This window comes from Pantherophis guttatus, chromosome 15 (genome assembly GCF_059756535.1).
Source record: "Pantherophis guttatus breed Tessera chromosome 15, ASM5975653v1, whole genome shotgun sequence".
Classification (NCBI taxonomy): domain Eukaryota; kingdom Metazoa; phylum Chordata; class Lepidosauria; order Squamata; family Colubridae; genus Pantherophis; species Pantherophis guttatus.
The window spans coordinates 5,646,024-5,664,289 of NC_142077.1; the positions used below are offsets into that span (position 1 = coordinate 5,646,024).

Below are 18,266 nucleotides of genomic sequence, written 5' to 3' on the forward strand. Positions count from 1 at the left end.
TCTCTTTTTTTAAATTTGATTTATATGCCGCCCTTCTCCGAGACTCAGGGCGGCTTACAATGCGTTAAGCAAATAGCCTTCATCCTTTTGTATATATTTATACAAAGTCAGCTTATTGCCCCCACAACTGGGTCCTCAATTTACGTACCTTAGAAAGGATGGAAGGCTGAGTCAACCTTGAGCCTGGCAAGATTCAAACTTACTAAATGCAGACAGCTGGAGTTAAATTACAATGCATTAGTCTGCTGAGCTATCCAGGCTCCGTCTCCATCTCTCTCCCTTCCTTCCTCCCTCTCTCTCTGTCTCTCTTTCTCTCTGTGTGTTTCTCCCTCTCTCTCCCGTCCTCCCCCCACCCTCCCTCTCTCCTACCGAGCTCTCTACAGGAGTCCAGAAAGCAAAGATTTATCACTAAAAGCAGGAACTTCTCCATCAGAGAGGGAAAGTGGGGGGGGGGGGAAAGGTCAAGTTAATTTACTTGGAAAAAAAGCAGAGAGGGGCGTTTTCATTTGCACAGTTCCTTGCTTTCGGGCGGTATGTGCCTTGCTAACATGGAGGGTTCATTAGCCTCGTTTATGAGGCCTTCTCCGGAAAAATCACCCACTCGGAGTGCAGAAGTGGACTTGGGAAAATCACAGCCTGCAACTTGTGAGGGTGCGATGAAGAGGTGATTAAGCCAACCAGCTTATTTCTCACCGAGAAGGGCTGACGTTATACACCCCTTGGAGTACCGCGAAGGGGAAGTTAGAAACTTAAAATGTTCGGTTCTATTTTTTTTTCCCCTCCTGTTTTTGGGTGGGAGGCTAACAAACAACGAAATGTTCTTTTTTTTTTGACTCCGAGCCACTCAAAACTACTTCTAAGATCCTTGTGAAAAATAACTTGATGTGCTTCTGGTTTTGTTAGGGATCTTGGTCACTGCTTTGTCCAATTACTGATACTCTGCACCGCTGATTTTTATTTTATTTTCCTTTTTTTCTCTCTTTTGCTTGTTCATTTGCACTTTTTTTTTTGATAGAAAAAAAAAGATAGGGTAACAGAGTTGGAAGGGACCTTGGTGGTGTAGGGTTTCCTGCTCAGGCAGGAAACCCTACACCACTTCAGACAAATCGTTATCCAACATCCTCTTAAAAACTTCACAACTTCTGGAGGCAAGTTGTTCCATGGGTTAATTGTTCCAACTGTCAGGAAATTTCTCCTTAGTTCTAAGTTGCCGACATTGCCTGGCTGACGGCATCCTGAGGAGTCCCTCTCTATGGGAGCGAACTGGCTGGTGGGAGGCTATCGGCGGCAGAAGGAGGTCCCGTAAGTACCCAGGCAGTATGCCATGGAGCGCTTTAAAGGTGGTAACCAACACCTTGAAGCGCACCCGGGAGACCACCGGAAGCCAATGCAGCTCGCGCAGGAGGGGTGTTGAAGAATCCGGGGGCTTAAAACAGAGCTTTGGGGTTCCCCACTGCATATTTCCCTCCATGTAGATGCAGTTCCATTGAGGACTACACGCTGAGTGCGTTTGGTCAGCCAGTTATGAATCCATTAAAAATGATCAATACATCAGGAGGAGGAAAAGGAAAGAGAAGGAGGAGGAGGAGGAGGAGGAGGAGAAGCAAGAGAAGAAGAAGGAGGAGGAGGAGAAGCAGGATGAGAAGAAGGAGAAGAAGGAGGAGCAGGAGAAGAAGGAGAAGAAGGAGGAGCAGAAGCAGGAGGAGGAGGAGGAAGAGGAGAAGGAGGAGGCGAAGGAGAAGAAGAAGGGGAGGGGGAGGGGGAGGAAAGGAAAAGAAAGGAGAGGAGAGGAGGAGGGAGGAGGAAGAGAAGGAGAAGGAGAAGGAGGAGGAGGAGGAGGAGGAGGAGAAGGAGAAGGAGAAGGAGAAGAAGAAGAAGAAGAAGAAGAAGAAGAAGAAGAAGAAGAAGAAGAAGAAGAAGAAGAAGAAGAAGAAGCAGCTTTTGAGATCCGAGGTGGGATGGATGAAATGACGAGACCAAACCACACTTACCACAAGCTCCCTTACTCATGACTTTAATGCGACGCTGCTGGTTGCACTGAGCTTTCTCCAGCTCACACTCGTTACTGTAGGTCGAGTAATCCGATCCGCACACCGGGGCCACCACCGAAGGGCAGGTGGCCTTTTTACAAATGCAAACACCTTGGGAAGGGTCCGTGGGGTTCTTCTCGCAGGCGGCCCCGAAGCCACACAGCATCCCTCGACAAACTGTGGGTGGAAAGGATAAAAAGAGAGTTACGCTCTGCCCGGGCGGAAGCAATTTTTTTAAAAACACAAAAAAAATGGGCTCAGGTTTCTAGTCCATAGGAAGAAAAGTTGGAAATTGTGCCGTGTAGATAAAACGGAGTGCAGTAACCCTACCTCAATGAATTCAGCCTCGGATCCAGTTCACACAACTTGGTATTTATAATTCATTTATTTATTTGTATCCTACCATCATCATTCATCATTATCTCTTTTATTCACTAAACATGAGACTCAATCAAGTGAACATTTAAAAATGCGTCACAAATACCATTGACGGGCGCTAATGGTTGATAGGAGTTGCTGCCAGCGTCCTAGGGATCAACCAAGTACTTTCTTAAGATGTACGATGCTCCGAGTAGCACAGTTTTTTGCAGTTCCGCTGGTGTTATTGCAGCAAGCTGCAATTTGTTGATGTATCTTATAAAATTCTTGGACATGGTACCAAGTGTCCCGATGACAACGGGTATCACTGTCACATGTTTCATCCATAGCCGTGTAGTTTCGATGGCCAGGTCGCGATATTTCGTGATTTTTTTTCCAGTTCTTTTTTTCCGACTCCGGCATCTCCTGGTACCGCGATGTTAATAAATTGCATGCGTCATTTTTTGACAGCTGTGATATCTGGCGTGCTGTGTTCCAAATGACGATCTGTCTGTTGTTGTTGATATTATTATTATTACTGTGTTTTCCCCGAAAATAAGACATCCCCTGATAATAAGACCAATTGGGCTTTTGAGCGCCTGCACTAAAATAAGTTTGTTTGTTTTGTTTTATTCAATTTATATCCCGCCCTTCTCCAAGTGGACTCAGGGCGGTGCACAGCCAGAACTAAAACACATACCAATACAAAATTTAATTTTTTAAAAAAAGAATTATATAAGTCTCCCCCCTGAAAATAAGCCCTACCCGAAAATATTTAAATGCATGTGCAGTCAGTCCCCACCATTTCCTCTGGTTAGGGTTAGGGAGACAGAGCTGGAAATCAGGTAAGATGGCAAGAGGAGCCCCGTCTTGCTCCACGCGCCCCAAAATAATAAGACCTCCCCGAAAATAAGGCCAAGTGCTTATTTCGGGGTTCAAAAAAAATATAAGACAGGGTCTTATTTTCAGGGAACAGGGTATTATTGCTACAAATGTTACGCTTGGCTATTTTGGGGCAGGGGTGAAATCCTCCTGGTTTGGACCAGATCAGGTGATCCGGTAGCGATTGTGCCAGGTGGTTCGGCGATCTGGTAGCGATGGCGGAGCGAAGCTCCCCCCCCACACTTCCGAACCAATAAGGAAGGTAAGTAGATTTCACCCCTGTTTTGGGGAAATTACCATGTTTCCCCAAAAATAAGACACTGTCTTATATTTTTTTTGAACCCCAAAATAAGCACTTGGCCTTATTTTCAGGGAGGTCTTATTATTTTGGGGCGTACGGAGCAAGATGGGGCTCCTCTTGATTTCCAGCTCTGTGTTTAAATATTTTCGGGGAGGGCTTATTTTCAGGGGGAAGCTTATTTTAGTGCATGCACTCAAAAGCCTGATTGGGCTTATTATCAGGGGAGGTCTTATTTTCGGGAAAACAGGGTAGTAGAAGGTGATTCTCCAGGGAAGCTAGAATTCCATGTAATGTGTGAATCCATCACCTGGGTTCATAGAGGAATAAGGCCGAAGCCTTATAACCTAGTCTGTTTTGATAACCAAGCTTGTCTCCAACAGATCTGTGCTTCCCCACGGCCCTTTTGTCCAGAGACCACATGAATTAATGAGGAAGGGAGGAATACATGTAATGAACTCATAAATCTGATTTTCAAAAGGAGGGAGGGAAGGCCCAGTTTGCCCAGCCTGCAGCCTCACAGATCTCCCCCACACCCACACGCAAAAATGAACAATGATACAATTCCCAGCAACCCCCCTAAGGCAGGAGGCCAGGAGGTGAGGGGTGCTGGGAGGAGTAGTTCGACCAAAAGGGCAGGGCCAGCTCAAATGAAAAAAACTTTCGTACAAACCACTCTGAAGTTGTCCTTTTTACCTACATAACCTGACCATAATTCTATATATATAAGATTCTGTGAGCTTTCTCTCTCTCTTTCTTTCTCTCTCTCATTCTCTCTCTTTCTGTTTCTCTTCCTCTCTCTCTCTCCCTTCCTTCCTACCTCTCTCTCTCTGTTTCTCTTTCTCTCCCCCTTCCTCCCGCTCTTTCTTTCTGTTTCTTCTTTCTCTCTTTCTCTCTCTCCTTTCCTCTTTCTCTCTTTTTCTCTCTGTCTGTTTCTCTTTCTCTCTCTCTCCTTTCCTCCGTGTCTTTCTTTCTCTCTTTCTTTCTTTCTCTCTCCCCTTCCGCCTCTCCCTTCCTCCCTCTCTGTTTCTCTTTCTCTTCCCCTCTCTCTCCCTTCCTCCCACTCTTTCTTTCCTGTTTCTCTTTCGCTTCCTCTCTCACTTCCTCCGTCTCTTTCTTTCTGTTTCTTTCTCTCTCCCCTTCCTCTCTCTCTTCCTCCTTCTCTTTTTCTCTTTCTCTCCTTCCCCTCTCCCTTCCTCCCTTTCTTTCTGTTTCTGTTTCTCTTCCTCCCTCTCCCTTCCTTCCTTTCTTTCTCTGATTCTTCCCCCCCCTCTCTCTCTCTCCCTCCCTTCCTCCCTCTTTCTTTCTGTTTCTGTTTCTCTTCTCTCTCCCTTCCTCCCTCTCTTTCTTTCTCTGATTCTTCCTCTCTCTCTCTCCCTCCCTTCCCCTTCCTTTCTCTGTTTCTCTGTTTCTCTTTTCTCTCCCTTCCTCCCTCCCTTTCTTTCTTTCTTTCTCTCTCTCTCTCTCTCTCTCTCTCTCTCTCTCTCTCTCTCTCTCTCTCTCTCTCTCTCTCTCTCTTTGTGTGCGTGCGTGTGTAATGCAGGCTTGTTTGTTCCCTAATAACAGATGCACCATTCTCTTGATCATGTAATCAGCTAATCTGGCATAGACTACTTTCCCATTTACATTGCAAATGAAGCAGAGGTGATGGCTGTTCTTTTTTTAAATTTTGGAGGTGGAGGGAAGGAGAATGGGGTGGAAGGGAAGCCAGGTAAGGCAAACCTAAAAAACAACAGACTTGCCACCTCAAAATAGCAGACATTCAGCTATCCAGGGGATCTTTCCCGGATGCAGGATACCAAAATTTATATTCAGCCCCATTAAGCCCTAGGCTACACGCCTCTACCTGTTTGATCTTGTACTTTCTTGCGATAAAAACTCCCAAGTACTAAAACTCCTGCCTAGCTTTAGCTTCTGCATTCACACTTCACTAGCGTTTCCACACCTTTTCAAATTTGCATCCTTTCTCTCCCCCCCCCCCGTGCTGAGTCAGTGGGTGCTGTAAGGCAGGGAGAAGTATTGGGAAAAGAATAACTCAAGCTATTCTTCAAATTTATTTTTGTTCGGCACCAGATCACAAGGTGCTTTCCATCATCACCTCTTGAGCTCCAGGCTGAAGTATTAATACCGTGTTTTCCCAAAAATAAGGCCAGGTCTTATATTAATTTTTGCTCCAAAAGATGCATTAGGGCTTATTTTTGGGGAAATACAGTACTAAATGCACCCATCCGGCTGACAATCTTAACTAGGGCTTATTTTGGGGGTAGGGCTCATATTACGAGCATCCTGAAAAATCATGCTAGGACTTATTTTCCGGTTGGGTCTTATTTTGGGGGGAATACGGTACTAAATACACCCATCCAGCCGACAATCTTAACTGGGGCTTATTTTAGGGGTAGGGCTTATATCACGAGCATCCTGAAAAATCATGCTAGGACTTTTTCTGGTTGAGGCTTCTTTTGGGGGAAATACGGTACTAAATGCATCCATCTGGCTGACAATCTTAACTAGGGCTTATTTTGCGGGTAGGGCTTATATTACGAGCATCCTGAAAAATCATGCTAGGACTTATTTTCCGGTTGGGTCTTATTTTGGGGGAAATAGAGTAGTCCTTAACGTACAATCAAAATTGAGCCTAAAAACTCTGCAGTTAAGTGAAAAATTGGTGAAGTCAATTTTGCCCTATCTTAGGACCTTTCTTGTCCCAGTCGTTAAGCGAATCACTGCAGTTGTTAAATTAGTAACGTAGTTATTAAGTGAATCTGGTTTCCCCATTGGCTTGGTTTGGTAGAAGAGTCACAAAACAGGATCAGATGAGCCCCAGGTCATAAATACAAACTAGTTGCCAAGCGCAAGCGTGAGGATGCTGTTGTAGTCGTAACTTTGAAACAGGGTCATAAAGTCCCCTTTTTTCAGGGCCATTGTTCCAGTGTCTTTCTCCTGGCTTGGAACTGGACAAGATGGATATTCCTTCCTTCCTTCCTTCCTTCCTTCCTTCCTTCCTTCCTTCCTTCCTTCCTTCCCTCCCTCCCTCCCTCCCTCCCTCCCTCCCTCCCAGTGGTTAGAATGCAGTATTGCAGGCTAACTCTGCCCACTACCAGTAGTTCAATTCTGACCAACTGGCTCAAGGTTGACTCAGCCTTCCAACCTTCCGAGGTGGGTCAAATGACGACCCAGATTGTTGGGGGCCATAGGCTGACTCTGTAAACCGCTTAGAGAGGGCTGTAAAAGCACTGCAAAGCGGTATATAAGTCTAAATGCTATTGCTTCCTTCCTTCCTTCCTTCCTTCCTTCCTTCCTTCCTTCCTTCCTTCCTTCCCAGTGGTTAGAATGCAGTATTGCAGGCTAACTCTGCCCACTACCAGTAGTTCAATCCTGACCAACTGGCTCAAGGTTGACTCAGCCTCCCATCCCTTCCAAAGTGGGTCAAACGAGGACCCAGAGTGTTGGGGGCAATATATGCTGACTCTGCAAACCACTTAGAAAGGGCTGTGAAGCACTGTGAAAGCGGTGTATAAGTCTAAGGGCTATTGCTATAATTTTGGTGGCCGAACTCAGCATGGAAGTATGGATTGAAGAACTAAAGGAAGGATGGGGAAAAAAAAAAAACAAAGCAAAAAGCCGGACAATCTCATCATTAGCTATTGCTAATTTTACCATCTGCGTGAGAGGTGTTGTTTCTCTCTCTTTCGCATGGCTCCCACGGTATCTGACCTGTTGTTGAGATATTGCCGCTAATGTGCCTTGCAAATCTTGAGGGGGTGGGAGGGTATATATTTCACCTCCCCCAGAAGGACGCTTAACAACTGGAGGCTTTCAAGAAGTGACTGGACTGCCCTTTGTCAGAAATGGTGTAAGGCCGTGATGGCAAACCTATGGCACGCGTGCCACAGGTGGGACACGGAGCCGTATCATTGGGCACGCGAGCTCAGCTCCAGCGTGCATCCAGCTGATTTTCGGGCCTTTTGGGCCTACCGGAAGTCAGGAAAAAGGCTGTTTCCGGCCTCCGGAGGGCCTCTGGTGGAGTGGGAAAGGCCATTTTTGCCCTCCCCAGGCTCCTAGGAAGGCTCTGGAGCCTGGGAAGAGTGAAAAACGGACCTACCTTGCCATCGCATGCCAAAAGTGGGGGGAGCCCAGGGGTTGCACACGCATACACGCTGGAGGGGCGGGGAACATAGAATTATCGGTGTGAGCACGTGCGCGAGCGACCCCCCCCCCGCACTCCCCCCACTTTTGGCACGCGATGGCAAAAAGGTTAGCCATCACTGGTGTAGGGTCTCCTACTTAGGTGGGGGGGGTGGGGTTGGACTAGATGACCTAAAAGGTCCCTTCCAACTCTGTTAATCTATAACCTGATTCCATGGGTGGTTCGCCAAGAGAAGAGTACAATTTGCACCCTTCTCCTCTCTCTCTCTCTCTCTCTCTCTCTCTCTCTCTCTCTCTCTCTCTCTCTGCATTCTTCCAAGTTACTGATTTGATTAGAAACGATTAGCATACCATGTAGGGGAATTTCACATTTCTGTGGACACGGCACAGATACTCGGGGAGAAGGGAGGGAGGCGAGATTGCCGTATATAATATCATTTTTTTAAAAACAAGTATGAAAAATCATAAAGGGAAAAAAAAAAGAAAGAAAGAAAGAAAGAAAGAAAGAAAGAAAGAAAGCATTGCCAGCGGTTCATTTACACTTCAATACACGGATATTTGGCTCCAGCTGCCTGGAGAGTTTAAGCTCATATGCATGGCAACAATACACTACTAAGAGACTAATATTGTCAAATAAAAAACGAACTCTTCTTTCTCTGCTGCCCAATATCTAAAAGCAATTTATCATTTTTATGAAGCTCTGTAGACCGGTTCTTTCTCTGCTTTTCTTTATATATATAAAGAACTATAAAAAACTAGCTGAAAAATTCCTCCCCCAGTCCCCCCCCAAAGGGAGATAAGGGATGGGGAAAGAGAGAAGGGAAGCGATGAGCATTTAAAAATGCAGAGAGTTGGTTGTGATTTTTCCCCCCTTCCTTCCTTCCTCCTCCTCCTCCTCCTCTCCTCAAACTCCACTCCTTTCTAGCACTGATGAAGTTGCCTAGTTGGGTAATGCAATGTCTATAAGAAAACAGCCAAGCTCAGAGAGCATCAAGGACCTCATTGCCATTGTCCTCCTCCTCCTCAAAACTCCACTCCTTTCTAGCACTGATGAAGTTGCCTAGTTGGGTAATGCGACGTCTACAAGAAAAACATCCAAGGACTCCACAGTTCAACTCTTAAGCTACAAATATTCCATTGATATTAGGAATCATCTCAGGAATGTCTCCACTGTCCATTCAGACCTCTGAAAATCTATTTTTCTGGGCCATCGGACACACATGCCTTCCTTCCTTCCTTCCTTCCTTCCTTCCTTCCTTCCTTCCTTCACCACCACATCTTCTTCTTCCTCCTCCTCCTCTTCTTCTTCTTCTTTCCTTCCTTCCTTCCTCCTCCTCCTCCTCCTCCTCCTCCTCCTCTTGGCCCAGTTTCTCAAGACTCCAAACTGAAATTGTAGCACATTAGTGAACTGTCAGTCAAAGAGACAGAAAGAGCGTCTTCCTGCAGGAGGAAAGAGCTCCAGTTTGCCCTGAGACGCGTTTTGAAGGAGATGCCTTCCCTTCACACGTCTCCAGGAACGGACAAGCAAATATTACGACTGCCAGCTCGAGGGCGGACAGTTGGGTTGGCAAAACATTTCCTGGTTCAGCCCTGAATGTTTTACATGAAAGGGGGGGAGGGGATCAGATGGTGGGGGGGGGCAACTGTCTTCACCAAGCAAATTTCCAGCGGCTGCTAGAAAGCCCCCCACCCCCCCACCCCTACCCCTGTTGCTCGCTCTTTGCTTTATGATGCTGGGTTTTTTCCCTAGTTCAGCACCTTGGACAGGGCCACGTCGCTGAATTTAGCAGTCCCTTTTAATTTCCCAAGATGTCCCCAGCACTCTGCAGCAAGCATGGTGGGAAATTAAAAGCAGGGATGAGATATAGCCCCCTCCAGGACTGCGGGGGGGATGGACAGACGGACGGGGACGGGATTCTGCAGAGAAATTCGACAATGTTGAATCAATGTTGGGAGATAGATGCAAGGAAGGTGCCTCCAATTCTGAAGCTGTCCCAACCTCCTGAATCTCGGGAGAGATTTCGCCGGGGAAGGTCGTTTAGGTATCCCTCGAGAACAAGGGGACACTTGTTCTCTACTCAAGAATACCGGGGACGCGGTGGCTCAGTGGCTAAGACGCTGAGCTTGCCGATCGAAAGGTCGGCAGTTCAGCGGTTCGAATCCCTGGCGCCGTGTCACGGGGTGAGCTCCCGTGACTTGTCCCGGTTTCTGCCAACCTAGCAGTTTGAAAGCACTTAAAAAAATGCAAGTAGAAAAATAGGGACCACCTTTGGTGGGAAGGGAACAGCGTTCCGTGCGCCTTTGGCATTGAGTCATGCTGGCCACATGACCACGGAGACGTCTTCGGACAGCGCTGGCTCTTCGTCTCTGAAACGGAGATGAGCACCGCCCCCTAGAGTCGGGAACGAGCAGCACATATGTGTGAGGGGAATCTTTACCTTTACAAGACCTTGTGCAACTGACTTCCTATCTGCAATTCAGAAGCCTCTGTCCTAGAATAGATGCTGGTCACTCTCTCTCTCGCTCTTTTTTTCTTGGGTTATAAATGGGAATTCCTGTGTGTATTAAAACTTCCTCCAATAAATGCCTGATGCCTTTTCTCGGCTTCCACTCTCAAGAATTTCTCCCAAGTTCCCGGCCTGTCTTGGTTTATTAACTGCAGCTCAGCCCACGGGAGAAGAGGAGAAAATGGAGACAAGGCTGATGTGTTATGCGCCACTTCTAGATAATTGGTTTCGAAAGGCTGGCCAGACCAATCCAGAGGTGGCATGGCATGCTCTTCGCAGTCTCGAGTGCTGTAGACCAGGATGGAGACTCAGTGTTGTGGTCCGCCGGAAGAGCTGGCAGCGGAGTCGGACAGCGATGAGGCTGAGGAAGAACATGGGCCAGTCCTGGAGGCTGGAGAAGGCCCGGATGAGGGCTCTGCGTTGGAGGCAGAGATGGGGTCAGGGCCATCGGGGAGTGATGTGCGGACTCCGGAGGCAGAGTAGAGTAGGGTAAGGTAGGGTAGGGTAGGGTAGAATAGAAAATAAAGTAGAGTAGAGTAGGGTAGGGTAGGGTAGAATAGAAAATAGAGTAGAGTAGAGTAGAGTAGAGTAGAGTAGAGTAGAGTAGAGTAGAGTAGAGTAGAGTAGAGTAGGGTAGGGTAGGGTAGGGTAGGGTAGGGTAGGGTAGGGTAGGGTAGGGTAGAATAGAAAATAAAGTAGAGTAGAGTAGAGTAGAATAGGGTAGAGTAGGGTAGGGTAGGGTAGGGTAGGGTAGGGTAGAATAGAATAGAATAGAATAGAATAGAATAGAATAGAATAGAATAGAATAGAATAGAATAGAATAGAATAGAACAGAACAGAACAGAACAGAACAGAACAGAACAGTTGGAAGGGATCTTGGAGGTCTTCTAATCCAACCCCCTTCTCAAGCAGGAAACCCTACACCACTTCAGACAAACGGTTGTCCGTGTGTGTGTGTGAGGAAGGCTGTTTTCACCCTCGCCCTTCTTCCTTCTTCCTCCTCCTCCTCTTCTCCTCCTCCTTCCCTTCCTCCTGCTGTTCTACTACCTTTTCCTCCTCCTCCTTTCCTCCTCCTCCTCTTCCTTTCTTCTTCTTCCTCCTTTCTTCCTTTCTTCTTCTCCTTCCTCCTCTTCCTTTCCTGCTCCTCCTCCTCTTCTACTTCTTCTTTCTTCCTCTTCCTCCTCTTCTCCTTCTCCTTCTTCCTCCTGCTGTTCTACTTTCTTCTTCCTCCTCCTTCCTCCTTCCTTTCTTCTTCTCCTTCCTCCTCTTCCTTTCCTCCCCCCCTCCTTTTCTTCTATTTCTTCTTTCTTCCTCCTCCTCCTCTTCTCCTCCTCCTTCCTCCTCCTTCCTCCTGCTGTTCTACTTCCTTTTCCTCCTCCTTCCTCCTTCCTTTCTTCTTCTCCTTCCTCCTCTTCCTTTCCTCCTCCTCCTTTTCTTCTTCTACTTCTTCTTTCTTCCTCCTCTTCTCCTCCTCCTTTTTCCTCCTGCTGCTCTACTTCCTTCTTCCTCCTCCTTCCTTTCTTCTTCTCCTTCCTCCTCCTCTTCCTTTCCTCCTTTTTCTTCTCCTTCTCCTTCTTCCTCCTCTTCTCCACGTCAGATTTTAATTCGTCAACCCTGGATATTCTCTCAACCCGAGTGGGGCAGCAGCGGGAGGATTAAAACCTTCTGTCTCCAAACGTACAAAGGGGGAGAGGTTTTCAGGAGTTGGCCTCTTCAAAGCAAGGGCAAAGGAACGCGGAGTTCTCACCGAGCGTTTTTCTCTCTTCTAGTAGAGAGATGCTCCACTGCTGGCCAAAGGTGTTCATTATGGACCATTATACCTTTCCGGCTCAGTCGGGTCTATAATCATTTGAGCAAACAAAGATAGATCCCGCTCAACTACCCTTGGAAAAGAGAGGAACAAAAGACCGTTTTTTCCTCTCTCTCTCTCTCTTTTTTCTGGGAAGTAATTGATTTAATTGGATTCCGAGCCCGGAGGCCAGAAGCTGCCTTTTTAAACACCCTTGACTCCTCTTCACTCTTTCATGACTACCTCTTGAGGTGCCACCCTGCTGCGTAAAGCGAAGATCAAGGGTTCTACCTTGCCGTTTTGGATGTTTTATTTCCCCATCCAAAGAGAGAAAAATGCAACCTAGAAGAGAGCCGGGGCAGCTTTTGCTTCCGTGGAAAAGGTGTCCTCCTTTGAGGGACGGGTACAGATTAAACAAGAGTCGGAAGGGAACCTTGTAGGTCATCTAGTCCACCCCCCCCTGACCAAGCAGGAGATCCTACACCCGTGATGGCAAACCTATGGCATGCATGCCACAGGTTATAAGTGTGTTGTAAGGTTGTAAGTGTGGCCAATAAAAAATTCTACTCTACTCTACTCTACTCTACTCTACTCTACTCTACTCTACTCTACTCTACTCTACTCTTATTCTATTCTACTTTACTCTACTCTACTCTACTCTTATTCTACTCTACTCTACTCTACTCTACTCTTATTCTATTCTACTCTACTCTACTCTACTCTACTCTACTCTACTCTTATTCTACTCTTCTCTTCTCTTCTCTTCTCTTCTCTTGTCTATAAGCATACACACATACACAAACACACACACACAAAAACCACAGGAGTCTCCCCACTTCCTGAGATTGCTTCTTCCACTGTGAAACAGCTGGAGATTCCTTCTGATGTCCAACCAAGCTCTTACTTCCTCGTAATTTGAACTCATTCTTTCTTATTCTGGTTTCTGGGATGACTGAATAATTCTGCCTTGTCTTTTCCACGACAGTCCTTCAAATTGAGGACCCAGTTGTGGGGGCAATAAGCTGACTTTGTATAAATATACAAAAGAATGAAGGCTATTGCTTAACGCATTGTAAGCCGCCCTGAGTCTCTGGAGAAGGGCGGCATATAAATAAATAAATAAATAAATAATAAATAAATAAATAAAAATAAAATATTTGAAGCTGTGTGTTCTGTCTTTTCTCTGGTCCACGGGTCAGCAACCTGTGGCTCCGGAGCCACATGTGGCTCTGCTGTGGCTCCCTGTCGGGTGATTCCCACCACTGGCTGGCCCTGCCCCTCACCCTCCTCCCCTCCCAGTCACTCCTCGCCTGGCCTGAGAAGGTAAGGGCGATGGCAAAGGATGGAGAAGTGGCCAGGGAAGAGAAAGAGAGATACAGAGAGAGTGGGAGAGAGAGAGACATAGAGAGATAGAGCGGGAGAGAGAGAGAGACATAGAGAGATACAGAGAGCAGGGGAGAGAGAGAGACATAGAGAGATACAGAGAGAGGGGGAGAGAGAGAGAGACATAGAGAGATACAGAGAGAGCGGGAGAAAGAGAGAGACATAGAGAGATACAGAGAGAGCGGGAGAGAGAGAGAGACATAGAGAGATACAGAGAGAGCGGGAGAGAGAGAGAGACATAGAGAGATACAGAGAGAGCGGGAGAGAGAGAGAGACATAGAGAGATAAAGAGAGCGGGGGAGAGAGAGAGACATAGAGAGATACAGAGAGAGGGGGAGAGAGAGAGAGAGACATAGAGAGATACAGAGAGAGGGGGAGAGAGAGAGAGACATAGAGAGATACAGAGAGAGCGGGAGAGAGAGAGAGACATAGAGAGATACAGAGAGAGCGGGAGAGAGAGAGAGACATAGAGAGATAAAGAGAGCGGGGGAGAGAGAGAGACATAGAGAGATACAGAGAGAGCGGGAGAGAGAGAGAGACATAGAGAGATACAGAGAGCGGGGGAGAGAGAGAGACATAGAGAGATACAGAGAGAGGGAGAGAGAGAGAGGGAAGGGAGGGGGAGAGAGAGAAATGTCAAAAGGATTTTGTGGTTCCCGGTGTTTTTTAACAACTGGTTCTCTGCCCTAATGACCGGCTGGGTAGGCGTGGCTAGGGGTGGTGTCATGTGACTGGTGGAAGTGAGTGACATCGAGTTGGCCACGCCCACCCAGGTTTTGTGGCTCCCGGTGTTTTCTTTTCTGTGAGAAACGGGTCCAAATGGCTCTTTGAGCACTTAAGGTTGCTCTGGTGAAAACACACCCATCCAGCTCCTTTCCATCCCATAAAATCCTCCTCGGGACACGTTCAAACCGAACACCATTCCTTCCTAATGTGCCATTGTCCAGAACCGGATGTCCAGTCCGCTAGCCACAAATAGATTCACGGAAGATGCTAAGCCAACTTCTGAATTGGTCAACGGGAAGGGCGAAGTCTGATTCGCTCTTCCTCTCCATTTTTGGGGATCTTTACTTTCGTCCCTTCCCAAGCCAGGAAGGTGCTGGGGAAAAAAAAAGGACCCAGGCCCTTACTGTCTGAACCTTGCGCTGAGATTTTTGAAACCGTGCCAAAGACGGCCTATTTTCTGCAACTAGGAACAAACCCAAGATTCCTAGAAAGCCAGAAGCAGACTGGACACAGCGTGGAGCCCATTGCTATGGTGTGCAATCTGTGCTACGAGATAATTAACTTGCTTAATTACCATTCCAGTGTGTCTTTCTAAATTTGAATACCTATATCCTTCTCTCTCTCTCTCGCTCTCTCTCTCTCTCTATGGAGAGAGAAAGGGAGGGAGGGAGGCAGCAAGGGAGAGGGAAAGGGAGGGAGGGGGAGAGAGGGACAGAGGGAGAGGGGGAGAGAGAGAGAGGGAGGGAGGCAAGGAGAAGGAGAGAGGGAGGGATGGAGGAGGGAGAGAGAGAGGGAGGGAGAGAGAGAGTGGGAGAGGGAGAGAGAGGGAGGAAGGGGAGAGGGAGAGGGAGAGGCAGGAAGAGGGAGGGAGGGGAGAGAGATGGAGGGAGAGGGAGAAAGATATGGAGGGAGGGGAAAAGGCACGGGAGAGGGAGAGAGAGAGGGACGGAGTGGGAGAGGGAGGGAGGAAGGGGAGAGGGAGAGAGATGGAGGGAGGGGGAGAGGCAGGGAGAGGGAGGGAGAGAGAGGGAAGGAGGAATGGGGAGAAGGAGAGAGAGAGGCAGGAAGAGGGAGGGAGGGGGAGAGAGAGGGAGGGAGGGACAGAGAGGGAGGGAGGCAGGGAGAGGGAGAGAGAGAGGGAGGGAGAGAAATGGAGGGAGGGGGAGAGGCAGGGAGAGATAGGGAGAGAGAGATGGAGGGAGGGGGAGAGGCAGGGAGGGGGAGGGAGAGATAGAGGGAGGGAGTGGGGGAGGGAGAGAAAGGGAAGGAGGAATGGGGAGAAGGAGAGAAAGAGGCAGGAAGAGGGAGGGAGGGGGAAAGAGATGGAGGGAGGGACAGAGAGAGGGAGGGAGGGAGAGAGGCAGGGAGAGGGAGAGAGGGGGGAGAGAGGGAGGGAGGGAAAGAGAAGAAAAACAATAGAGAAAACATGGAACAGATGATGATTTTTCTTACTACAGGTAACTCTCGTCTTACAACAGTTCATTTAGTGACTGTTGGAAGTTGCAACAGTACTGGAAAAAAGTGACTCAGCACCGTTTTTCACACTTATGACTGTCACGGCATCCGCACGGTCACACGATTAAAATTCGGACGTTTGGCCACTAACTCATATTTATGACGGTTGCAGTGTCCAGGGGGGTCATGCGATCCCCTTTCGCGACCTTCTGAGACAAGCAACGGGAAAGCCCGATTCGCTTAACAACCGTGTGAGTAACTTAACAACGGTGCCGATCCCCTGAACAACGGTTGCAAGGAAGTTCACAAAATGGGGCAAAGCGCAGCTTCCAGGCCCGTCTTGCTTAGCGACGGAAATTTGGGGGCTCAAGTGTGGTCGTAAATCGAGGACTACAGGTTGGCTGCAACCTGCTTATTTCTTATTTTGAAACAGTGCCCTTCAAAAGAAAACGCTGTTGGATTTTGTCTCGTCAATAGATCGGTATCTTTAAAAAGCAAGAGGGGCCCTTTTGTCTATTTTTTCTTAATTTCCTGCAAAGCGAAAGAATTCCTTCAATCTCTAACCTACAGCCCCTCAACTACAAAACCGACAGTTCGGATCTCTTCAGTGGTGACATAAAAATAAATAAATAAATAAACAGAGTTTATTTTCCAGGCAAGGGACGCCGCGGCTCAGAGGCTAAGACGCTGAGCTTGTCGATCGAAACGTCGGCAGTTCGGCGGTTCGAATCCCTAGCGCCGCGTAACGGGGTGAGCTCCCGTTCCTTGTCCCAGCTTCTGCCAACCTAGCGGTTCGAAAGCACGTAAAAAAAAATGCAAGTAGAAAAATAGGTACCACCTTTGGTGGGAAGGGAACAGCGTTCCGAGCGCCTTTGGCGTTGAGTCGTGCCGGCCACATGACCACGGAGACGTCTTCGGACAGCGCTGCCTCTTCGGCTTTGAAACGGAGATGAGCACCGCCCCCTAGAGTCGGGAACGACTAGTACGTATGTGCGAAAGGAACCTTTACCTTTTATTTTCCAGGCATGGCGGTCAAAAGATTCTCACCTCCCCACCACCACAAAAGGAGACACCAACCAATAAAAAAGAAGCTGTTAATTCTCCCACAAAAATCACGGGTTTATGGTAGTTTTTCAAAGAGGGTGTTTTTCCCCCCCGAACGGAGAATCCAGAGGTGGTATTCAGCCGGTTCGGACGAATCCGTAGCGGAAATCACGGGTATGGGTAATCGCTCTATGCCATTGTATTTAGGCGTATCTTTGAGGCCGGGCGCATATGCGGAAGGCACGCGTGCCAGCAAAGCACATGCATGGAAGGCCGGACGCATGCGTGAACATTTGCAAACCGGTAGGGAAAGTAAGTGAATACCACGCCCGGGAGAGTCCGCTTTGTGCCGTTCAACTTTCAGACTCATCAAAAAGCATAGAAAAGACGCGGAAGACAGAAAAGCAAAGAAATTAAAAGTAGAAGATAAGGAACGGCAAGGAAGCCTGACTCGATCTAGGAAAGCCCAATGGCGCTTAGTTCGATTCTCCATTCCTTTCCAACTGCAAACCGTCCTTGGAAATCTACCGCTGTTTCTATCACATTATGCTGGATTTGCATAATTTACCTACTGATTTGGTACCAGCACCCAGCCCTGAAAAGGGGGGGCGGGGTGTTGGATGTAGTTCTTTTGTGACTACCTAAGGATTCTAGGCTTATTCCTCTTTTCACGCCTCCCCCAGGCTTCTTCTTCTTCTAGACATTTTGAGGATCCATTCTCGTTCTGACCCTGCTCTGCAAACACGACAAACCCTCTGAAGTTAACTCAAAAGATTCCTTTATTAGGAGCGCCAGCAGCCCCGGCAAAAAGTTTCTCTCTCAACGCAGGCTAACAAGTCTGTCCGGCCGGGAGATGAATAGTTGTCTGTCACATCTATTCATCTCCGCCCCCTGGCTTTTATTCCCAGAGCTAGGGTGGGGTTTTGCTAGCAGTAGGTGGCTCTTCCTATGGACCGGTCCATTGATTTCCAGTGCTCTCCTCTCCTCTGACTTCTGTGCATCCGTGCATCAGGCACTGGACCCAGCTGTTCCTCCTCTTCCTCATCAGCTACCTCCAGACCTGGGGGCTGTTGGCTCTCCATCTGAGGGCTGACGGACAGCCCAGGCTCGCTCGCTCTCTCTCTCTCTCTCTCTCTCTCTCTCTCTCTCTCTCTCTCTCTCTCTCTCTCTCTCTCTCTCTCTCTCTCTGCCAGCTCCATTCCCTCTTCCCCCTCGGAGCTCTCAGGTTGCCTCGATGCTGACTCTGACTCCCACTCCTCCTCCTCCTCCTCCAATTCAGCTGCTGGAGGGGGCCACAACAATTCTCCTTTTTTCCTTGCTCTCCAAACGGCTCAACTGTATCCTCTTCTATTGTTCCCACCCACCCATTTCCAGCTCGGGAAGAATATCTTATTAGTTAAGAATATTATGCAACACCCCCCCACACACACACAACCCCCCCCCACCCCTTTCCCCTAAATTATCCCCATTCACAAGTGGGTGTCGCACAACTATCTGTAATTTACGAAATTGCCAAGCGCTGGGGAAATGAGAAGATCCAGGCGTTTCAAACGGGTATAAAAGATTATTGGAAGCTTAAACTCTCTACAAGAATCTGAGCTACTAACGGCCCAAGCAAATTGGCGGTAGATAAGAATCAGTGGAATTCG

General features: G+C 48.0%; 1 protein-coding gene across 3 annotated transcripts in view; it reads right to left on the reverse strand.

Moving 5' to 3' along the window:
- Positions 1 to 18,266, reverse strand: part of AGRN (agrin) — a 211,255-nt gene that overhangs the window by 79,873 nt on the left and 113,116 nt on the right. For all 3 annotated transcript variants that reach the window (XM_087878878.1, XM_087878877.1, XM_060694175.2), the window contains one exon: positions 1,992 to 2,207. In XM_087878878.1, the coding sequence (XP_087735004.1) occupies positions 1,992 to 2,207 (216 nt within the window). The remainder of the gene's footprint in view (positions 1 to 1,991; positions 2,208 to 18,266) is intronic.